The sequence below is a fragment of the Polypterus senegalus genome, unplaced genomic scaffold (assembly GCF_016835505.1).
Source record: "Polypterus senegalus isolate Bchr_013 unplaced genomic scaffold, ASM1683550v1 scaffold_2498, whole genome shotgun sequence".
NCBI classification, from domain to species: domain Eukaryota; kingdom Metazoa; phylum Chordata; class Cladistia; order Polypteriformes; family Polypteridae; genus Polypterus; species Polypterus senegalus.
The window spans coordinates 20,133-42,891 of NW_024382713.1; the positions used below are offsets into that span (position 1 = coordinate 20,133).

At 39.3% G+C, this 22,759-nt stretch overlaps 1 protein-coding gene across 1 annotated transcript in view; it reads right to left on the reverse strand.

Annotated features, from left to right (window-relative positions):
- Positions 1 to 22,759, reverse strand: part of LOC120521172 (zinc finger protein 354C-like) — a gene marked incomplete at its 3' end in the record, with an annotated part of 43,940 nt that overhangs the window by 10,497 nt on the left and 10,684 nt on the right. The window contains exons 2-7 of the mRNA XM_039742980.1: positions 20,964 to 21,504; positions 15,177 to 16,009; positions 12,049 to 12,144; positions 7,776 to 8,009; positions 5,978 to 6,137; positions 883 to 948 (exon numbers count right to left, since the gene is read on the reverse strand). Of these exons, the coding sequence (XP_039598914.1) occupies positions 883 to 948; positions 5,978 to 6,137; positions 7,776 to 8,009; positions 12,049 to 12,144; positions 15,177 to 16,009; positions 20,964 to 21,378 (1,804 nt within the window). The remainder of the gene's footprint in view (positions 1 to 882; positions 949 to 5,977; positions 6,138 to 7,775; positions 8,010 to 12,048; positions 12,145 to 15,176; positions 16,010 to 20,963; positions 21,505 to 22,759) is intronic.

Genomic DNA, 22,759 nt, shown 5'->3' on the forward strand with positions numbered 1-22,759 from the left:
TCGTATACAAAGTATAGAGAAAGTATAGTAATTATGAAAAAATTCAACCTTGAGATTTTAGACCTTCCCGAGTCCAAAAATAACATTTTTTAGAATTATGGCGGTGTGTGTGCAAACACGATATCTCAAAAACGCAATGAGATTGATAGATGAAATGGGCAAAATCCATCAACTGGAAGTGGTACTAAACAAATACTCTATTTTTTTATTCATGCAGCTGCAGAGTCCTATTTATTGAACTTTACTTTTATAATAACTGTTCAATATATTGTTAATTTGATTTGATTTGTTGTTGAGGGTATTTTATTGTACATAATATAAAAATATAATTGTTGTCTTGTGGTTTATTCTTCAAATATCCATTCCCGTATCAGAGTATATGAGAAAATCTATGGGAGACCACTCTATTTTTTTTTAATCCATTGCTTGTCAATGCATCCGTATATCCTTATACTTTGCTTTCATTTAATGCCATGGATTATTATTATTATTATTAAAATTATAAGAGAATGTCTGAAGTAGAAAAACATCAGAAAGGTGACACAGGAATACAGAAAGAGGAAACAGCAGGAAGTGCAAAGAAGAAAAATAAGACAATAGAAAAAGGACAAAGTAGAGGATGATATGGCATAGTTGGTAGGAATTCCCATGAGTCCACTTGACACTTCAGAGACTCAAGTCTACCAGACTGCTTTGGCGATTCCCTATCCTGAATCTCAAAATCCCATAATGCACCAGGTCACAGGACCCCACCTCACTTTCAGCTCATCAGTCACACCACACTCACATAATGCTTTTTGCTGGCTATACTTTCATATCGTAAACCTGACCTAAGATATTAACAGTGAAATGATGATAAATTCAATGAATTGACAGACTCACATTGTAAAAACTCTTCTCTGCTCCGGGGTTCTGGAGGCTGTAGGTTAAAGATTGGAGCTTCACGACCTGAAAATACAAAGAAAAGAGAAGAATGGAGAATGTTAAGTTTAGGGCTGTCAGTAGATTAATATTTTTAATTGTGAATATTTTAATTTGTGAATAAAGTTTAACTTTATTTACAAAATTAATCGTGACTAATCTCACATTACGGTGCATACAGTATTTCACAAGGTTTATTGGTATCACTTTAGATTAAGTGGCCATAATTACGTTGTATTTTACCATGTAATTGCCTGTATAATTACAGAGTAACTAGGTGTTATTACCTCCTGCTTACTGTGTAATGCTGAGGTTAAGCAATTAACTGTAATTGCTATTCCACAATTTATGTGCATGCCCCCTTAGAAAAACTGTGGAACAACAAATACAATTTAGTACCTAATTATATTGTTACACTGCTTTACACAGTAAGTAGAAATTAATAACACCTAGTTACTCTGTAATTATACAGGTAAATTCAATGGTACATACAGCATAATTATGGACACTTAAATCTAAAGTGATTCTGGTTTATTATTATATCCTATGAACCACATCCTCAGATCTATACTAATAAAAGGCAAAGCCCTCACTCACTCACTCACTCACTCACTCACTGACTCATCACTAATTCTCCAACTTCCTGTGTAGGTGGAAGGCTGAAATTTGGCAGGCTCATTCCTTACAGCTTACTTACAAAAGTTGGGCAGGTTTCATTTAGAAATTCTACGCATAAGGGTCATAACTGGAAGCTATTTTTCCCCATATAATGTAATGGAGTCTTGAGTTGAGATGGCGGGGCGGAGTTTCGTGTGACATCATCACGCCTCCTACGTAAGTACGTAGAGAACAAGGAAGAACTCCAAACAGCGATGAGCACAAAACGCCATTTCACAATTGAGAAGGCAGAAAAACATTATGAAGCAAATGATGCATACAAGCATATTCATAAGTACAGCTACTGCGGAAACAAAGCACGGCGTGAACCGTAAGTTTATATTAAATTAAGTTCATAGACAGGCTGCCACTAGCGTTTGTAATTTAGTGCCTGCCCATATAAGGCCGTCCATCAGCGGCAATCCAATACAAACACTGCCGGTAAATGTTCACGGGTGAAGGACTGTGCTTATGCAGAGGAAGATGAGATGGTCAGGGTGGTGTTTGGCACAAACTCATTGAAACTGCAAGAGAAACTTTTAAGTGCCGGGTCTTAGCTGACATTACACGAGATGGCACCAGCACAGCTGGGAACCTTCGATGCAAGAACACCAAGCGGCTCACGGGAACTGACGCAGTGCACAGACAAAAAGCAACAGTTCCAAAGAGTGCTGAACAAAAAACGAATTACACAATTGAAAAGGCAGCAAAAAATATGAAGCGTCTGATAAGCATATTCATAAATGCAGCTACTGTGGAAACAAAGCACACGGTGGAAAAAGTCAATGTCCCGTTAAAGGAAGACAGTGTAAAAAAAACCCGTGTATGCAGTGTGTCAGGTCTCAGATAAAGAAGAAGACGAGCTGTTTATTGATGCAGTAAGGAACTAATCGATGAATGAAACCTCTTATCTTTACAACGATTGACAAACACGGAATGTAACTTGAACACATCCTACAAATACGACCCTGATTGAAAGAAATAATGATAATCAAATCCTTGATGACAGCAACACTCAATAACACTCACAAAACAATTACTGTATATTGACAATCATGTTACGTTATTTCTAAAATTTTCCCTTTCTTAGCACAAGCACAGCTGAGAAGCTTCGATGCATGTACTCCATAACGCTTTAAAAAATAACGCATTTAATCACACTTTCAATTCCAAGCAAACGGGAACTTTTGTCAATGCATGATTTCCTGGTACATCCATTACACTGATGCACACATCACAGCTACAAAAATGTTAGAGTCGGAATAAAGCGCGTTCCTACGACTGATCATTTCGACTTCCAGCCAAGCCTTGATAAAAGCATGGTTTTGTGCACACTGAAAAGCAAGCAAAATTAGAGGCATTACAGAAAGCGGACTTTGTGGCTCTTACTGGGGATCATTGGACTTCCATGACCGTTAGTAATTCTAAATACATCTAATTACAAAATGTTCAATGATCACACTGTTTTAGCCTAATGTACAAAATAATTTTGGCTAATGTTACTCAGAGTTTAAAGAGTAAGCTGGTCAAATTACCTTTTATGTTTCTGACTTATTTTTTAAGAAGAAATCTGCACTTTATGTTGAAATTTTGGTTATTATTATTTAAAGACAATACTATTCTGAAAATGTACTTAAAGTACTTAAACTACTACTTTATTTTTAAGTCTGCCCAATTTTAACCAGGGATGATATTTTTGTTTCTGTTTTGAATTCAAATGCAGTTTAAAAGCTTTTTTTTCAGAAATTAAAACGGCTTCAGTTTACAATATTCATGTCCATGTCTATTATTTGAATCTGTCGCCCACTAAAACCGTTTTAAATTAAAAAAAACACATTTGCGATTTGGGGCAAATTTACGTGTGCGATTACATACGATTAATCAAGATTAATTCTTACACAGCCTCTAATTAATTGGATTAATTTTTTTAATCGAGTCCCACCCGTTATATATATATGTAGATATGTATATGTTGTATATACAGTATGTGTATATATATATATATATATATATATATATATATATATATATATATATATATAAAACTGTATATATGTATGTGTATAGATGTGTGTATATGTGTGTCTTTTTACTTCTCCGATGCCAATCGCAGGTATTTTGCTATGCAGTGTGTCAGGTCTCAGATAAAGAAGAAGACGAGCTGTTTATTGATGCAGTAAGAAACGAATCGATGAATGAAACCTGTCATCTTTACAACGATTGACAAACACGGAATGTAACTTGAACACAACACATCCTACAAATACGAACCTGATTGAAAGAAATAATGATAATCAAATCCTTGATGACAGCAACACTCAGTAACACTCACAAAACAAATACTGTATATTGACAGTCATGTTACGTTATTTTTAAAATGTTCCCTTTTCTTTTTCTACCTTTTTTAACACACTACTTCTCCGCTGATACGCTGGTATATAAATATGTATATATATATATATATATATATATATAACCCGATCTACATACTCGAATAATGGATACTTTATTCGCCATCAGTGATTGTTTTGGTAAAGCCATACTCAGTGTATTCATTAGATGAACGGTAAAAAGTAAGAGCAAGGGAGGATGACTTATTGAGGCATGCAGGCTGTAGTGCGTCAACTCTATCTGAATTGCGCGATCACATTTGAAAAATATATCTTTTCAAGTTCTATTTAGTCCATATGTGTCAAACTCAAGGGCATGGGCCACATCCGCCCGCAAGATCATTTTATATACTGTATTATTGTTATTAAAGCCCGGGTATATGAAGCGCTGGTAACACAATAAACTACAGATCCCATAATGCAGCGCATCAGCTGACTTGCCGAACACTTACGCGTTAATCAAGTCTACCTTATGATGCTGCAAGTTATTGCGGCTAGCTCACACAATGCTGAAGAGAAAAGTTGATTCTGAAAATAGAGCCTTTAAAAACCGATGGGAGGCTGAGTATATGTTTACTGAACCCGTGTGTCTCATTTGTGGAGCTAATGTGGCTGTAATTACAGAATTTAATCTAAGACGGCACTATAAAACAAAACATCAGGGTAACCTGAATGCAATGCAGAAGATACAGAAAGCAGAAGAGTTAAAAAAGAATCTGACACTTCAGCGGACGTTTTTACCCGTGCACAATCACAAAGTGATTTCAAGTGAAGCTGCTTTTATGGGAGACACAACCACTTGCCCCACTTTCCCTGTTACCAAGTAATGTTAAACCAAGTCGTCACTACGGTGTTCCCAAATACGCACTTTGCTGATAAACTGAGCGCACTGAGTTTGCACGCCGCTTTGGTGACTTTGAAGAACAAAAAAAGTCCGTCTACATGCGGCTCGAACCTTGTGCATGTTTGGTAGCACATATCTGTGTGAGAAGCTCTTCTCAGTGATAAAGACTAACAAAACAGCACACAGGAGTCGCCTCACTGATGAGCACCTGCAATCCATCCTGAGAATCTCCACAACACAGAACCTCACACCAAACAGAAACGAACTTGTGGCCAAAAAAAGATGCCAGGCGTCCAGCTCTAAAATGACATCTGAGCAAAGACAACTGAATGATTTGATTTGTTATTGCTGAAAGGAACACATTTTATTTATATTTCTAGGTTTTGTTATGCTGCATGTTCATATTTGAATTTGTATAATTTTAACAGGATATATTTTTATGGAGAGCAAAATCTTTTGGGATATTTAAAATCTAAGTTTATTTTTTATATAAAATTACATAAGAGTAAAGAAATAATTTGCTTATCTTTTTTACCAAGCAAGAAACAGAAAGAAAGAGGAATGTAAGGACTAGCAGATCCAGTGCAAAGAGGTTCATAAATGTACAACACGATCAAAACAGATAGACATACCATTGTACCATTAACACTGTTTAAAAAAAACTGGTGTTTCACTACGCTAATAATATTTACATTTTCAAATATTTACATTAAACATTCAGTTACTCAGATTGCCCAGAGGGGACTGGGCGGTCTCTTGGTCTAGAATCCCTAAAGATTTTTTTTTTTTATCTCCAGCCGTTTGGAGTTTTTTTTTTTTTTTTTTGGGTTTTTCTGTCCACCCTGGCCATCGGACCTTACTTATTCTATGTTAATTAATGTTGACTTATTTTTATTTTTTACTGCGTCTTCTATTTTTCTATTCTTCATTTTGTAAAGCACTTTGAGCTACATTTTGTTGTATGCAAATGTGCTATATAAATAAATGTTGTTGTTGTTGATATCACTCAGCTAGTTACAGTAAGAGACATTAGAAAAAATTCTTAACAGTAAAGACTTAGACATAAATGTAAAAGAACAGGCCTTCTTCATGCAACTCAGTGTCCCTTCTGTTTTCATTCTGGTCCACCTAATGGACTTTAACAAAACATGAACAGTCACAGTACCTGGTGGAGTCCTTGACAGGATGTCCTGCTGGCTGATCTTCTCCAGACTCTTTTTAAGACCTGACAGCTCCTTTAGCAGGTCCTCAGAAGAAAACTCAGCCGTGACAGTAAAGCCGAGCGAGTCTCCATCAGCAGGAAGGACACAGAGAGGTGAGAAAGTCTGCAGTAGGAGAGAAGAGGGAACAAGGAGAAATAAAAGTAACATTAATAAGATGGACATCCTCTTAACTAAACATCAGTGTGGTGGACAATCATCCTGGGTTTAGATGGAGAGATTACTTATCATACATTCATTGGTTATTTAGAATGTTTTGCATAATGGACCAAAAAATGTCATCAGCCTTGATTTTCAAAAAGCTTTTAGAACAGAAGTCCAAGAGGTGAGTCATCAGACTGAAGATAAGTGGACTAAAGGCGCAACGGACAGGCAGGGGCAAAATTGACTTAGCAGACAAAACAAGGCATTGGGCTCTTTGATAGAGCGATAGATAGAGAGACAGATAAAGAGACAGAGTGGACACTAGGGGTCACTGTTGCCCCTTTAAGCCCAACAGACTAATACTCAGGACACCAGGTAAAAGCGCCAAGAAGTATTTTTAATTGCTTTCTTCTTGCACAGTACTCCCTAAGCACAACAGTCACCATAACACAATCAAATAACACAATAATTACAATTCTTGTAATTCTTTGTCCACCTCCACCCTACTCTGGCTTGCTTGCTTGCTGGCTGAGTTCACTACAGTCCTTTGAATAGTGCCCAACCTGAAAGTGCTTCTCTCCTTTCGTCCACGCGACTTGCCAGCACTTCCAGGCCAAATGAATTTTCTTTAGCCCGTAAGTATTTCTGGATGTCAATCCTCGTGACTCACTAGTACGTCCAGGCTATGAGGAGAGCAAAACTCCCCAGGTCCTCCTGCAGCATCTCCTGGTGCCATCCACAGTACCCAGCAGGTCTATAAAGCTCAACTCCAAGCCCCATAGTGCCCTGTAGGAATCCAGGGCACTGCTATGCTGCAGGGAAGACCCCATGTATTATTCGTGGCGGAGGCAGTGTCTAAAAGTAGTTGCCTTCCCGCATCCTTCCCTTCTAGGGGCGTCCCGCATGGGTTGAGCTGCTGGCCGTCTCTTACAATAGATACATAGATAGATGGTATATTTGTCCCAAGAAGGAAATTTGCCAATTAATTTAAATCCAAAGATATAGACACACACAATCTTTAGTATAATTTTACCTTAAAAGGGTCTGCAACTAGAAAGTGTGTGACTTGTCAGAAAGACTTGGGAGCCATTTTGTGCACTCATCACAGTTCTGTAAACTGCCCTGTAGAACACACTTGTGGGACAACATCAGGAATATTGTGTGTTAGAGAAATGACAAAAGAGAATAAATGAAAGATAAGAAGAAGAGAGACAACCCTGGACTGTGGGGTTTGAGCTGTGAGGAAATGGTGAAGGCTTTGAATGTAATCAGTTAAAGGACAGAGACATGAGGAGGAGACATGACAGAAGTGTTTAAATATATTAAGGAGTTGGTGTCTTCTTTTACCAGGTTATGTCATTTAAAATGACTCATACCAAGAATATATTTCATATAAATTTTCTTCCTCAAAAAAAAACTGTGGATTTACCTCCCTATCTTGTACATGAAGGCAGGCACTTTCAGAGTTTTGCATGTGGAAATATTAGGCACATATGAAATTGCACTGAGTGGTCAGTTCTTGCCATTTATAAAAACTCCTTAGATCTCTTGATTTTGAAGTTTCACAGGTCACACACACCCAAGTCTGATCAGACTCACCTGTAGGAAGTGGAGACGGTCCTTGGTCTCTGAAAGGTCCTTCAGCTCAGCTTCTCTCCTCTTCAGCTCCTCAATCTCCTTCTCCAGTTGCTCCATGACTCCTTCAGCCTTCTCCATTTCTCCCTTTTCTTGTTCTCTGATCCTCTCTTTCAATTTCTTGTGGGCTTCCTCGATGCAGTGAATCAGATCAGTGAAGCTCTTCTCATGTTCCCTCATTACTCTTTCCACAGAAAGCTGTTGGATAGGAGAAAAATATTGAATTGAGTCACCTAATTAAAAATAAAAGTCACAAGACACTTTTGTTAGTATTTTGATGTTGTAGAGGATAATTTGAATTAGGAGAAGGGTTGTAGGAGTATTCCCTGCTTAGTATTCCCCTGGTACTCTGGGTAGCAACATCTTCTTAAGATACTTGTAGGTCTGTATGCAGTCTTAATAAGCGGCTCTCTAGGATCTATGGGAGCCATTGGCACAAGCTGCTAGGGGACAGCACTACTGTCATGTGAGGACCCTGCTAGTGTTACTCAGGGTGGTCTTTAAAAAGAGCCTCTCCTGGTCAATCTGAGTTTGAGAGTGGATCAGGACAATGTTAACCTGGAGTGGAGAATGAGAGGATCGGAGAAGAAGAAAAAGAATGGCTATTGTTGAGAAAAGCTGGTCTGTTATGACGTAATTGTGTGAAAATAAAATATATATACTGCAAATGTGAAAAGACTAAAACTGTTAAGTTTAACTTCATTAAGGCAAAGTTTGAGCAGACGCAGCAAAGTCTAAAGAGAATAAACTGGGATAAGCTTTTAAGTGTGGAGACAGTCAAGGAGCAGTGGAACAAGTTTAAAAATATTTTACATGTAATGCAAGACAGATACAGACCTAAATTTGGAATTCATAGAAAATGTAACAAAACTCCACAGTGAGTTAATAAAGAGTTAAAAAAGAAGCTACAAAGAAAATAAAGGATGAATAAGGAGTAGAAGACTAAAAAATCCAAAGAGAATTGTAAGGCGTATGAGAACCTGAGGGCAACCAGTAAGAAGGATATTAGGAAGGCTAAAAGGCATTTAAAGAGGAAAAGAGCAGATAAGGTAAAAGATGACCCTAAAAGATGCTTTCAATATTTCAGTAGTAAAAGATCAGACTGAGGTGAAGTGCATCAGGCATAGTAAAGGAGAATTAAAAAACACAGACAGTGAACATACCTGGGAATTACGAAGGACTGGAAAATGGCAAATATTATCTCATTATATAAAGAGGGTTACCAGGCAAATCCAACCAACGATAGGCCAGTAAGCTGAATGTGCATCACAAGAAAATTAGCGGAAGGAATTATTAAGGATAAGAATGAGTAGCACATGGCAAGAACACTCAGCCTGGACTCAGAAGAGGGAGGTTGTGTTTTACTAACATGCTGCAATTCTATGAGGAAGCAAAAAAAAAGGCTATGATCAAAGTGGAGCAGATGATATTAATTTGGACTTTCAGAAAGCAGAAAAAGTGCCACATGAGAAGTTGGGCATCAAAATAAAAGATGTTGCAGTTCAGGGAGATGTTTCTAGATGGGTGCCGAATTGGCTTACACACAGGAAGCAGAGGGTGATGGTGTGATGAACCTCATCAGAACTGGCCGATGTTAAGAGTGGAGACCAGCAGGGATCAGTGCTATGGCCACTGCAATTTTTAATGTATATAAATGATTTGGATATGAATTTAAGTAACAAGATGATTAAGTTTGCAGTTCATACCAAAAGAGGTGGATTAGAAGATAGTCTGGAATATACAGAGGAAATTGGACAGAATAGAGGGTTGAGCAGATTTGTGGTATAAGGATGTAAATGTAGGGTATGAGGTACAAACTGTTCAGGATCATCAACCCCAAAGCTGGAGGTGTTAGGCTGTTTTCAGGACCTTTCAGAGCTGCACAGTGACTCCGATATCTTTGAGGCAGTAGGCAGGGATGAAGAGCTCTAAAAGTAGTCATAGTCAGGGATTCAGGAATCATGGAAATTGAGATGAAGTTTTGCTCCAGCTACAGAGAGTCTCACATGCTGTGTTGCCTTCTGGGTCACAGGTAGAAAATGTCTATGGATGGCTACCAGAGCAGTGGATGACCCAGGTGTCATCATCAAGCTTGTCCAGGTGTCACAGAATAATCAAAATAGGTGGGACAGACTGCCAGTTCTGCAGTACAGATTTAAGAGTTGAGTGTAACGCTGAGGAGCAGAATTGACATAGTGGTCATCTTAGGACGTCTACCTGTGCCACACCAGTCCATGTGAAATTAGGAAGATTAGATGGCTTAATACACTCGTAAAATGTTGATGTGGGAAGAAGTTGGGATGGGCTATATTTTAACTGGAAGGGCAATAATGTAAATTTAATATGTGTCACAAATAAATTAATGATAGCAATTATCTGGAAAAGATTGACCAACACAGATCTACGTGAGGAGTGCCAATGAGCAGTCAGTGTGGGTTTAGATGGAGGACTTCATGTTTCAATAATTATATATAATAAAACTAGAAAAGCGTAAACCAGTATGGAGGTCAGTCTGGCAGGAGGGCTTACGTTCAGTCACTTGTTCTTCCTTGACTGTCACTTCTGTGTCTTTTCTGGACTATATTATTGAGTGACAAGTTATATCCCATCCAATTTCTTTGAATAGAAGGATGCACCCAAGTTGAATGATTCTGCTGTGGTTGGTATTTTAGTATACCAGATAGCGCTGGGTGTATAATGTATGTTTATCCTAAATAAATCAGATTGTAAAAGTTTAGTCTGTCCAGGCACAGAAGTGTGTGTAAAGAGTTCTTTTTCTGCCGATGAGAACATTCTTATAAATGGATCCTGGAAGAACTGGGCATGAAACAGGAAGCAATTCTGGACAGTCAAATTACAGTCACTGCCAATTAACCAACCTGACATGTGAGGATGTGGGAGAGGAACTGGAGATACCGGTAGTGGTAAACACCTTATGGACCATGAATGGTGATCTGGAAGGCAACAGAAATGACCACCGCACCACCTTACTATCCTTTATCATAAAATATGAATGGTTAAATTGTAGCTCCGCTGCATAGTAAATGCTGTGTGTTTGCAGCTTGTCTGTCTGGTCTCCTTGTGTGGGTATGAAGATAGTCCATACATCCTGTTTGAGGAATAAACAAGTAATTGACAGCAGAACATCTGAAGGCTGGATAGCTGGTTGTAATAGGAATTTGCATAAATCACACAATTATATGAAAGGAGAACGAGAACAACAATTGGAGGAAAAAGACTAAACAGAGCTGCATCTGTTTAAAGGAACTCTGTCTGTGAAGACCTGTCTAAATAGGTGAAGGTCAGCGATCGTCTCCAGGGATGTGAATCTTGAATTTAATCCCAACTACCAGACTCGGTGAACTCACTGCACTCCTTTTATTTTAATGGCTCAGGACTGACTAGGAAAAAATTTTACATTTAAATTTTCAGATTCTATCATTGGCCATCTTCTCCAATTCATTTCCACATTATAATCAGATAACTTGAACTCTGGAGTATTGTGTGAACTTCAGAGGGGCCCGAGGTGTTCATTTCACTCTCTCTATTTCTATTCACATGTATGTATGGTTATTGTGTGTTGAAAATCATTGTCATCTTCATCTTTGTGTCTTTCACTTTTATTTTTTCCTTCTTTTCTGAAATTTCCTTATAACTGTCTTTTTGACGTATACTGTACATATTCATTTGACTGTTTAGAGCTGATGATATCAATAGATGAATGTACGGCAGGACTCTTCATGGGCTGATACTGGCCTGTTCTTATATTAGTTTAGGAAGGTGAGTGGCAGCAAATCGGCTCTTTTCAGCAGATCAGCATGTAAACAAGTGGAGGTGCGCGTTATCGGCACTCAGTCCAGCAGCCTGACACCTTCACTTATGGAGTCCAATAAAGCTGCGATAAATCAGAATGAACAGAGAAAGTCCATTAGGGAATGTTGTGTCGACTGATCCAATCAGAACATCAGTGCCAACCTTCATCATGGAGTTATTGTTAGGGAGAGTGAAGTCACCTTTTAGTGGAGGAATGAGAAACCTGAGGACATGAGGGTCTTGTGGTCTGAATTCCTAATGACTAAAACATGAAATGCTGTCAGCAGTGAAACGCCAATAAGGACACAATAAACCATCTTCTCTCCTTCTCCATCTCCGTCCTCACACGTCATCACCACAAACTCACAACCCTTTTAGTTTTTATCCTCTCTTTGATATGAAGTGTTGTCTTAATTCCACTCACCTTCATCTCCTCCACTGTCCTCGTCGTCTCCTTCAGATTCTTCTCTTTCTCTTCAAGTCTCCTCCTAATTTCACTCAGTGTCACCCCCAACTGTTTCTGTTTGGACACACAAGATGACACATGGTGGTCTCATCAGAATTCTCTTCCACTTTCTCAGCTCGTGGTGTAATTTTGAGTGATTAAATTTGTACAACACATTTGTTTCACATTCCATGACACAACTTACTGTTTCTGTCACATTTGTCTTCATTTTGACACAGTAGGTGACACACAGAGAGTTAATTAGACAAATATCACACAAACATTCAAATAAAGGTTTAATTTAACAGTTCAATTCAAGATGGAGTTTGGGCTTGAAAAGAGCTACAAATAAAGGAGACAGTCTGAAGGCTCACTGGTGTAGGAGTCAGTCTTTGAGATTTACAGGACATCACATCGACAACCAGGATATCAGAGCTTCACACATAAAAACTAAAGAAACCCGCAAACCCAGGAGACCTCGGATGGCTAAGGACTGCAATTGTAGGACCAACAAGGCCATTGTGGAGTTCAGACTTGTGAGAACTTTGTCAAGTGTTTGGTCATTTTATGGAGTCAAGTGAGATAACCGAGGCCGAGAAGACATGAGTGAGTCTGAGGAGTTCAGGAAAAAGTGAAATCTGAAGAGGAGTTTAATGAACTCAGAGAAATCTGACAAGAAATCAAAGGAGTCACTAATAGAAATACTTAAAGAAAACATTATAACTGAAGATCTGAGAAATAAATAGTAACACAAGTGAAAGTTAACTAACTCAGAGTTCAAACATGAAGAAGAGCAAATGAGTCACACACAGTGGGCTGCTTTATGGCTTGGAGGGCATGTGGCTTGGCTATTTTACAGAGAGGCGCAGATCCAATTGTCATTGTCAACGTCACAGTAGGTAACAAAAGTAAGAGCAGACTGGCAATTGTGTAAGAAAAGAGTGAAAATGGAGGAGCTAAGATTAGGAGTAGAACACACCGGGTGGTCTTATCAGAAGTGCTGTCTGTGACACAAGACACTCCTGGGAGGACTGGAGAGATCAGAGAGTTTAACATGAGGCTCAAATTGGGTTTAAGATGGAGGGGCACAGGGCTAAGGGGCATCAGGGGGATTTTTACAACAGATGGCAGCTGCACCCCTGGCATGGGATCCACTGATGTTCTTGGAAGGCAAACAAGGAGGTCAGTCGTGGAATTTTAACAAGGAGTTTTAGAAGTCGAGGTTTACAAACTCATAATGAGAAACAGGCAGTGATACTAATAAGACTAAGGGATAAGCTGGGGTGGATATTAATATGAAAGTCAATAAAGTAAAAAAAAGATATATACTAATACAAAAAACAAATAGAATGAAACTAAAGAACTGGAAAACAAAACATAAGACTAATAAATTAAAAGATTATAAAAACAGTAAGCTACAAAAGAGTGAAAACCTCAAATGAGAATGAAAGTGAACAAAAAGAACAGGAGCGTGAGTTTACCAAGTCTTACCAGTCCATGTAGTAGGCCGTGGTGATACTAAAAGTGTAAAAATTAACTTTAAAATGTCTTGTCTACAGGGGATAAATCAAAATCAAATAAGCAGTACACTTTAAATAGGAGATCTGAATATGCGAGGTCATCAAAAAGAAAACAAATGAATGGCAGAAAATGAAACTTGACTAAGGCCAAGAACAGAAATGGATACACAAGATTTAGAAATGTCAGTGTGTTGGTGGTGTAGAATTTCATTAACAACTGACTGCTTCAAATCTGTACAGAGATTTGAGCAGAGAGAATCCAGGGTACAGGCCTGAAATTACGAGTGGGCTACAGACCACCAAATACAGACAGGAGTGTCAGACAGGCACATACAGCTTTAAATGGCTGAGACCCCACTTACTGAACTAATCTGCACATTCACACCAAGCGCACATTAAGATCTCATGATTTCAGTCTTCTAAAGAGTCCAAGGATTAATAAAACAACAGAGGGAGGTCGAAATTTACACTATGGGTTCTCAAAACTGTGATCTGATCGGCCTGCTCATATAGAATGATGCCCCTTCACTCTCAGGCTTACGAGTTTCCACTTTAGCCTGGCATAGCTAGTAGAGCTGACTGTTAGCTATGCTTATTACATCTCTGTTTGTTAGGCATTTGTATAAAAGTGTAAATAATAGAATTATCATGAACTCTTACCAATCACCCACTATTCTGTTTCTTTTCTCATTTCAGTATTCTGCTCTTCCACTTCTCCACTGCCAAGCTGTTTAGTAGCCCATGACTGGGACACCTGAGGTATCAGGAGCCTTGGAATTGAAGAGTTAAAGGACTGATTAGCCTGCCCAGCACAGACGTGTACGGCAGAACGACCACCAGGAGGTGGGTGGCCAGTAGGCGGAGGTCTTCAGACGCGTCGTACTTTTCTCAGTTCAAAATGGCCGCTGAACCGACAGAGGTTTATATCCTCCAGATTTGCTGACAGTTGTTGTTTGATTTTCTCTCCTCTTTTGTTAGCTGGCCTTGTCTCGATATTAATGGAGGTGCCCTGATCGATACTTTCATGTTACTCAGTTTAAGGGGCGCTGATTAATGTCTGTTTAAACTAATCTTTACTTTTATGTGTTTGAATGTTGTATTGTGTAAAGTTTGTCAGCTTGTCTCCAGTGAACTGAACCTGCAGTGATATGGACAATAAAAAAAAAAAAAACTGCAAACTGAAAAATGGCATCTATACTATAAAGCAAATTAAAACTTTATGCGTATTGTAAGAATTTTAGATATAATCCCAGACATCAATATTAACTGACATGTGAGTGTAACGTGTCTCTTAGAGAGGCTGGAGGTGCTCGAGACACAAGTGATCAGAACACAAAGATCCTCCGCTCAGTTTAAAGAGAGCACTCGGCTCACTCGACTGTCCATGGATCATACTGTGAATCTCATCCTGGACTCTTTCATGTCTTCTACCCAGTCTCACCAGGATAGCCTCCAGCTTCCTGCTGTCCTATACAAGCAAACAGACTCCTCAACATTAAGGAACAGATGTCTCTGACAAACTACATTTATGTATCACTTAACTCATGTTGCTTATTTAGCTTTCATTAAACACTAAATTCCACTCACCTTTTGTTCTTCTCCTTCCGTCTTCTGCTCAACCTTTTCATGACCATCACGTTCAGTCACTCCACACATCATGCAGATACACATCTCATCAGTTTTACAAAACAATTCTAGACTTTTCTGATGTTTCTCACAGAGTTTCCTCTTCAGATTTCTATCAGGATCAACCAGCTTGTGGTGCTTCAACACCGCTACTTCATAGTGAGGCTTTTCTCCTGTGTGGATTCTTCTGTGCCTCTGAAGACTGCTTACACGTGAGAACAACTTGCCACAATCTGGACAGCAATGAGGTTTCTCTCCAGTGTGTATTCTTCTGTGTCTCTGAACAGCGCTTTTTCTTGACAACAACTTGCCACAATCTGGACAACAATGAGTTTTTTCTCCTGTGTGGACTGTTCTGTGGTTCATAAGATTGCATCTACTTCGGAAAGACTTACCACATTCTGGGCAACAATAAGGTTTTTCTCCCGTGTGGATTCTTCTGTGGTTCACAAGACTGCATCTCTTTTGGAAAGACTTACCACATTCTGAACAGCAATATTTTTTTTCTCCTGTGTGAATCTTCATATGTTTATTAAGAGAACTTTTTTGTGTGAATTGTTTGCCACATTCCAAACATTTTTTTCCAGTGTGAATTTGGATTTCTTTCTCCACTTTCTGTCTATCAGTTTTGATGGCTTCTGTCTGTGTTACTCCAGTAGCTGGGAGAGAACTGCACTGCAAAAAGGATGCTGTTAGGCTCTCTGATGTTCTTGCTGATGTCTTTATACCTTTCTCCTTGTACTGAAGAGAGGGCTGACCAAAGGAAGGTGGAGAGAAGCTGCCATTCTGTAAATCTGAAATAACACAAACATTTTAACTGTATTTTCCCCTGAGACCTTTACCCAAGGAGACTTAAACATTTGAGACAATTGGTTATATTTCTCCTGCTCTTCGAACTGAAGCACAGACAGGTCACATGACTTACTCATGGTCACAGCGTCAATAACAGAATTTGAACCTGCAACTTCAGTGTTTGACGTCCAAATTCCTAAGCACTACCTGCCCTTAAAATAAATGAAACTGTTCAAGTAAAGTGGTGGCACACTGGCTGGCGTTCCTTCCTCACACCGAGGTGCCGTTTATGGTCTGGCCACTCCGTGTGTGGTCTTTACATGTTCTGCTGTTGTCTGCTCAAATTCTCCACCTTTCTCTTACAGTGGTGTGAAAAACTATTTGCCCCCTTCCTGATTTCTTATTCGTTTTGCATGTTTGTCACACAAAATGTTTCTGATCATCAAACACATTTAACCATTAGTCAAATATAACACAAGTAAACACAAATGCAGTTTTTAAATGATGGTATTTTATTATTTAGGGAGGAAAAAAAAATCCAAACCTACATGGCCCTGTGTGAAAAAGTAATTGCCCCCTTGTTAAAAAATCACCTAACTGTGGTATATCACACCTGAGTTCAATTTCCGTAGCCACCCCCAGGCCTGATTACTGCCACACCTGTTTCAATCAAGAAATCACTTAAATAGGAGCTGCCTGACACAGAGAAGTAGACCAAAAGCACCTCAAAAGCTAGACATCATGCCAAGATCCAAAGAAATTCAGGAACAAATGAGAACAGAAGTAATTGAGATCTATCAGTCTGGTGAAGGTTATAAAGCCATTTCTAAAGCTTTGGGACTCCAGCGAACCACAGTGAGAGCCATTATCCACAAATGGCAAAAACATGGAACAGTGGTGAACCTTCCCAGGAGTGGCCGGCTGACCAAAATTACCCCAAGAGCGCAGAGACGACTCATCTGAGAGGTCACAAAAGACCCCAGGACAACATCTAAAGAACTGCAGGCCTCACTTGCCTCAATTAAGGTCAGTGTTCATGACTCCACCATAAGAAAGAGACTGGGCAAAAACGGCCTGCATGGCAGATTTCCAAGACGTAAACCACTGTTAAGCAAAAGAACATTAGGGCTTGTCTCAATTTTGCTAAGAAACATCTCAATGATTGCCAAGACTTTTGGGAAAATACCTTGTGGACTGATGAGACAAAAGTTGAACTTTTTGTAAGGCAAATGTCCCGTTACATCTGGCATAAAAGGAACACAGCATTTCAGAAAAGAACATCATACCAACAGTAAAATATGGTGGTGGTAGTGTGATGGTCTGGGGTTGTTTTGCTGCTCCAGGACCTGGACGGCTTGCTGTGATAGATGGAACCATGAATTCTACTGTCTACCAAAAAATCCTGAAGGAGAATGTCCGGCCATCTGTTCGTCAGCTCAAACTGAAGTGATCTTGGGTGCTGCAACAGGACAATGACCCAAAACACACCAGCAAATCCACCTCTGAATGGCTGAAGAAAAACAAAATGAAGACTTTGGAGTGGCCTAGTCAAAGTCCTGACCTGAATCCAATTGAGATGCTATGGCATGACCTTAAAAAGGCGCTTCATGCTAGAAAACCCTCAAATAAAGCTGAATTACAACAATTCTGCAAAGATGAGTGGGCCAAAATTCCTCCAGAGCGCTGTAAAAGACTCACTGCAAGTTATCGCAAACGCTTGATTGCAGTTATTGCTGCTAAGGGTGGCCCAAGCAGTTATTAGGTTCAGGGGGCAATTACTTTTTCACACAGGGCCATGTAGGTTTGGATTTTTTCTCCTAAATAATAAAAACCATCATTTAAAAACTGCATTTTGTGTTTACTTGTGTTATATTTGACTAATGGTTAAATGTGTTTGATGATCAGAAACGTTTTGTGTGACAAACATGCAAAAGAATAAGAAATCAGGAAGGGGCAAATAGTTTTCACACCACTGTATATGTGAAAGACAGGCCTGATCTGATCAATTGATAACAAATCAAAATCAGCCAATTTTCACTCCAAATGACTTGACTGATGATCAGAAAGTTAGTGTATCTTAACAACTGATCTAGAATGATAAAAACGTATGCTAGTTCCAACACTACCAAAATAGAGAAAAACGTCCTCGCCAGTCTAACTGTTTTGTCTTCCTACAAGAGATAACAAATTGGTGGTTTGTAATATTTCTGTAAAAAGAAGTCAGTGATGGAGGATTCTCTGCTAACACTTTCAACAATACAAACTTTATTCAGCATCTGAGAAGTCAACACAAAGGGACTGGTGTGAAGAACGAGTGGTTCAAAGGCTGAGGTGACCATCAAGCTTAGTCTAGCTCAGTCGCCTACTCTCACTCAGCCTCCAACAATGGCAGCACTTAGAAAACTCAACCTTATAATACTGACAGCAAGAACGCCAAAGACTTACTGTGACAGCAAAAAAGTGGAATTCGTAAGCCTGGACAACAAGCCACTTTCAGTTAGGGAAGATGTCACCTTCTAGATCATTTATATCCACAATTCTATCTGACAGTGCGTGTTTATTCACGGATTTATTTGTATAAATTAATTAAACAGGCATTAGATGTTTTGACTAAAATCTCTTTGATTAGCCTTTCAGTGAATGTGTAGGTAGATGGGAGGAAAGGGATGCAGAGTTCCACTGAGCTGGTAGTGAATATAAATCGTTATCAAGAGGACGTCGATTAGTTAGAAATTGTAATCAGCCCACTTATTTGTTTGTTGGGTAGAATGGTACAAGCCTAGTTTTTAGACCTAAATAAAATAATACTAATTATGCATAATAAGCATTGAGTGTGAATAGTCACTACACAGTTATGAAATCTATAACACATTAGTATCATAATGATTTTTTCACCAAATTAAACAATGGTACAAAGACACATATTTCACAAATGATTGCAAATCTCAAACACATAAACTGCTTAGTGCCGGTGTCTCGAGCACACAGACGCACTCAGAGTGACAGACGACAGCCGAGAGATCCAAAGAAACTTCCCACCAACAGAACTGCAGAATGCATGAAGAAATTGTCAATAAAGATAAAAACGATATTTGAGTCAGCAGCATCAGAGGTGAATCTTTATCTCTGTGAACCTCATACCACAAGAGATGCTGGGCCACTGGCTTTCTGGAGAACCAATAAAAGTCGTCGTCCTACCTGTGCCCTCCTTACACGAGCGAGGATAGCGAGGGTCTGTTCAGTACGACAGCACACGTCGTGGATGACAGGAGGACCAGACTGTCCTCAGAACATGCAGAGAAAATTATATACTTGGATGAGAACCGGAGGCGTTCACCGAGACTGTGTTGTTTTCTTCTTGTCGGAGTAGACAGCTACAAATATCTAACAGAACATTTTATTTGATTAGAAATATGGAGTATGATTAAGACATGTCTTTAGTATTTTCCAGCTTGTTTTTGTTCCATTATGTGTGCATTATGGGTAAATGTTCTTTGTGTATGCTGTATGCAGTAGCACTTTATTATGGATTGTGAAGTTTATGTATGGCTGAAATTACATTTATTATTTAAAAAAATAAAACAGTATTATTATTGTTATTAAAGGGCGGTATGGTGGCGCAGTAGGTAGCGGTGGTGCCTCACAGTTAGGAGACCTGGGTTCGCTTGCTGGGTCCTCCCTGCGTGTAGTTTGTATGTTCTCCCCGTGTCTGTGTGGGTTTCCTCCCACAGTCCAAAATCATGCAGGTTAGGTGCATCGGGGATTCTAAATTGTCCCTAGTGTGTGGTGTACTGCTTTGGGCTGGCTCCTGAGGTTTATTTCCTGCCTTGCACAATATCTTGGCTCCAACAAACCCCATGACCCTGTAGTTAGGATGTAGCGGATTGGATAATGGATGGATGGTATTATTATTATTGATATCAGCAGGTCCTAATGGAATGGGTGATCAAAATCAACTCTAAAGACTCTGGTCAGAGCCTTCCTACCCAATAATATGTCTGAATTTGGGTTTTCTGTTCTAATATGTAATATATGCAAGGATATTTACATCCTCTAGAACCTAATCTGGCCTAAGATCTAAACATACAAATATATCTGCTTGTGTTAGAGGGGCACAGTGTTTAGCACAACTGCTTTATTGTTCAGGTGTCCTGGGGAAAACTCCTGCCAACATTTTTTTCTACATAGGGGCTGCAAATGGTGTTTCTGGTTATTCTGGTTCTTCCCCTCATCCCCAAAAACATGCAGGTGAAGTGGAGTGGTGACTCCAAACTGACCTGATCTAACTGTGGGAGAAAGAAGAGCCCAAGATCATCTCCAAGGGAAGATTTCACACCACTGCCAACTTCTCCAGGCCATGCTGCCCCAGCAAGTTCAGGCCGAGAGCAGAACACAAGATGCAGAAAGAAGACCCCGAGACCCCCTGAATGTCATCATGGCTCATACAGGTAGCTCTTGTCACTGTTAACGTCAAAGTGCACGAGATTCCCATTAGAAAGATGAGGCACATATTAGGTGGGCACTGGCTTGAGCAAATTCACTCGTACTTAGTGCAAAAGAGTGAGAATTTTATTCTTATTTCTTTTTCTGGACATTTCTGACTTAACTGCCAGAAAAATTAAGAAATATACATGTCTAACAAAATATGACTTTTGATATTCTCACTGCACGTAAACCGATGTTTGAATATCATACATCACAGCTTCAGTCAAAGCTTCATGATGTTCAAGTCATGCGCTGAACACTTTAGATTTTTTCTTATTCATCCAAGTTTTTCTAACTTATCATTTATTAAGTAACCTATTGTTTGTTATCATGCACCTGAGCAGTTGGTCTTTATCCAAGTTCAATTAACCGTGTCTTCCACTTTCATTTCAATCTTCTAAAAACATCAAATCAACCACTGTTAGAATTTATAAATGCTCTCTTTCTTTTATATTTAATCACATTACTCACTTATTCCAACACTCCCAGGTGACTCTTCTCCTTCTCTCCCATTTCCCTTGGTGATTTTCTCTTCAGACTCTGATAACTCGGATTTCAGCTCTGTAGAATTCTCCTGAGTAGCCAGTTGTTCCGTATTAGTGGACCAGGGCTGTAAACTGGATGGAGATTCTTCACAGACATCTTGCTTGAAAATATCCTCAGTTTCATGTTTTTGAACTTCAAGACCAATGGAGAAATCATTCAAATCCTCAGCTTTAATGGTAACAGTCACCCACTTGCACTCCTCTTCCTCTTTAAAAACTGAAATATTTTCTTTGTGATCCTCCAGCTTCACACACACAACCTCTGGTGTGAGACGATCACAGTCCTCTTCTTTAATGTCCACCGTTCTTTCATCCATGTCATCTTCTGTGGCAGAGGCCATGCTCTGTGGGAAACTCGTCTCTCTCTCTTTAAGTGTCTTCTCTTCTCAGATTCACTTCTCACATGGACAGCCCTGAGCTGGAGGCCATTAGACACCTCAGTGTATGGCCCTGTGAAATGGGAAACCCTGTGAAAATAAAAGTGGGAGAATTAAGTTCATAAAGTCAGTAAAAATAATGAGTACACTTCAGGGTCACAGTGCCCTCCATAAGGTTTGGTTCAAAGACACATTTTTCTTGATTTCCTCCTCTGCCTCACAGTTTAAAATTACAAAATCAAACAATTCAGATGTGATCAAAGTGCACTACAGACCTTCATTAAAGGGGATTTTCATACATTTCAGTCCCACCATGTAGATATGACAACACTTTATCTACACGGCACCATCATGTTTGGACACAGCAATGGCAGGTCTATTAAAGCCGTCATATTTAGGGCTTTGTTGGATATCCTTGCTGGACTTCAACTGCACATTTGGAGCTTCATTCTGTTAAGTTGTTATATTCTATATCTTATATATGTGCTCCTATTTGTGGAATTACGGGACTGCATCCTGACAGGGAGTAGGACATTCAGGGTTTGAGGAGGTTATTAGTGATGGTGTGTTTTAATGGGAGAGAAGAATAAAAGGTGTGTTGCTAAAATCAAAGGTGTTGTGTTGTTATTAAAGTTTAACATTCGTTGAAGAGGACGGCTGCTAATTATAGAATCCTGCTTGCATTTGACAAGAGAAAGGCATACGAGAGGTGGAAAAATGAAGATCTTTAAAAACATCCTAAAAAATGGCAGGGACACTTTTAGATAATGAAAATGACAAAGCAGTGATGTTTAATTAGCCAGTGACTCTTGAATTAACCAGCTCTGCTCATTACTGTGTGAACATCTCAGATAAAGAGATAAAAACGATGAGCATTGTGAACGTGAGAGTCTCAGAAACCAGGAGTACAGGAGAGAAGCAAAACACTTTGTTAAACTTCACCTCCAATGTGGACCTCCTTCACTGGACTGATTAAACAAACTGCTTCATTGCTCAGGAATCAAAGAGGCAGAGTGGGCCTCCTTACTTAAATAAATTGTAGAGAATTGTAAGACTCGCCTGAAATACGGCAAACTCAAACTCAGAGCAGCTGTTGGTTTGCTGCTAGCCTGTGAATACAATGAAACTGCGGCTACAGACTGACATGAAACGTCAAACAGGAGTATGAGGTCTTCACCTCACTGACATTTTCACACGTTTCAGTGCAGGAAGTGTTGTAAAGACAAAGAGACCATCAGAAATTGTGACACAATTCATTCATTCGTTCTCAGATAAGAGTACATGGAGCTCCTCAGAAACTACTTAGTGATAATGGTGGGGAATCAGAGAGAAGGCAGAGAATTTT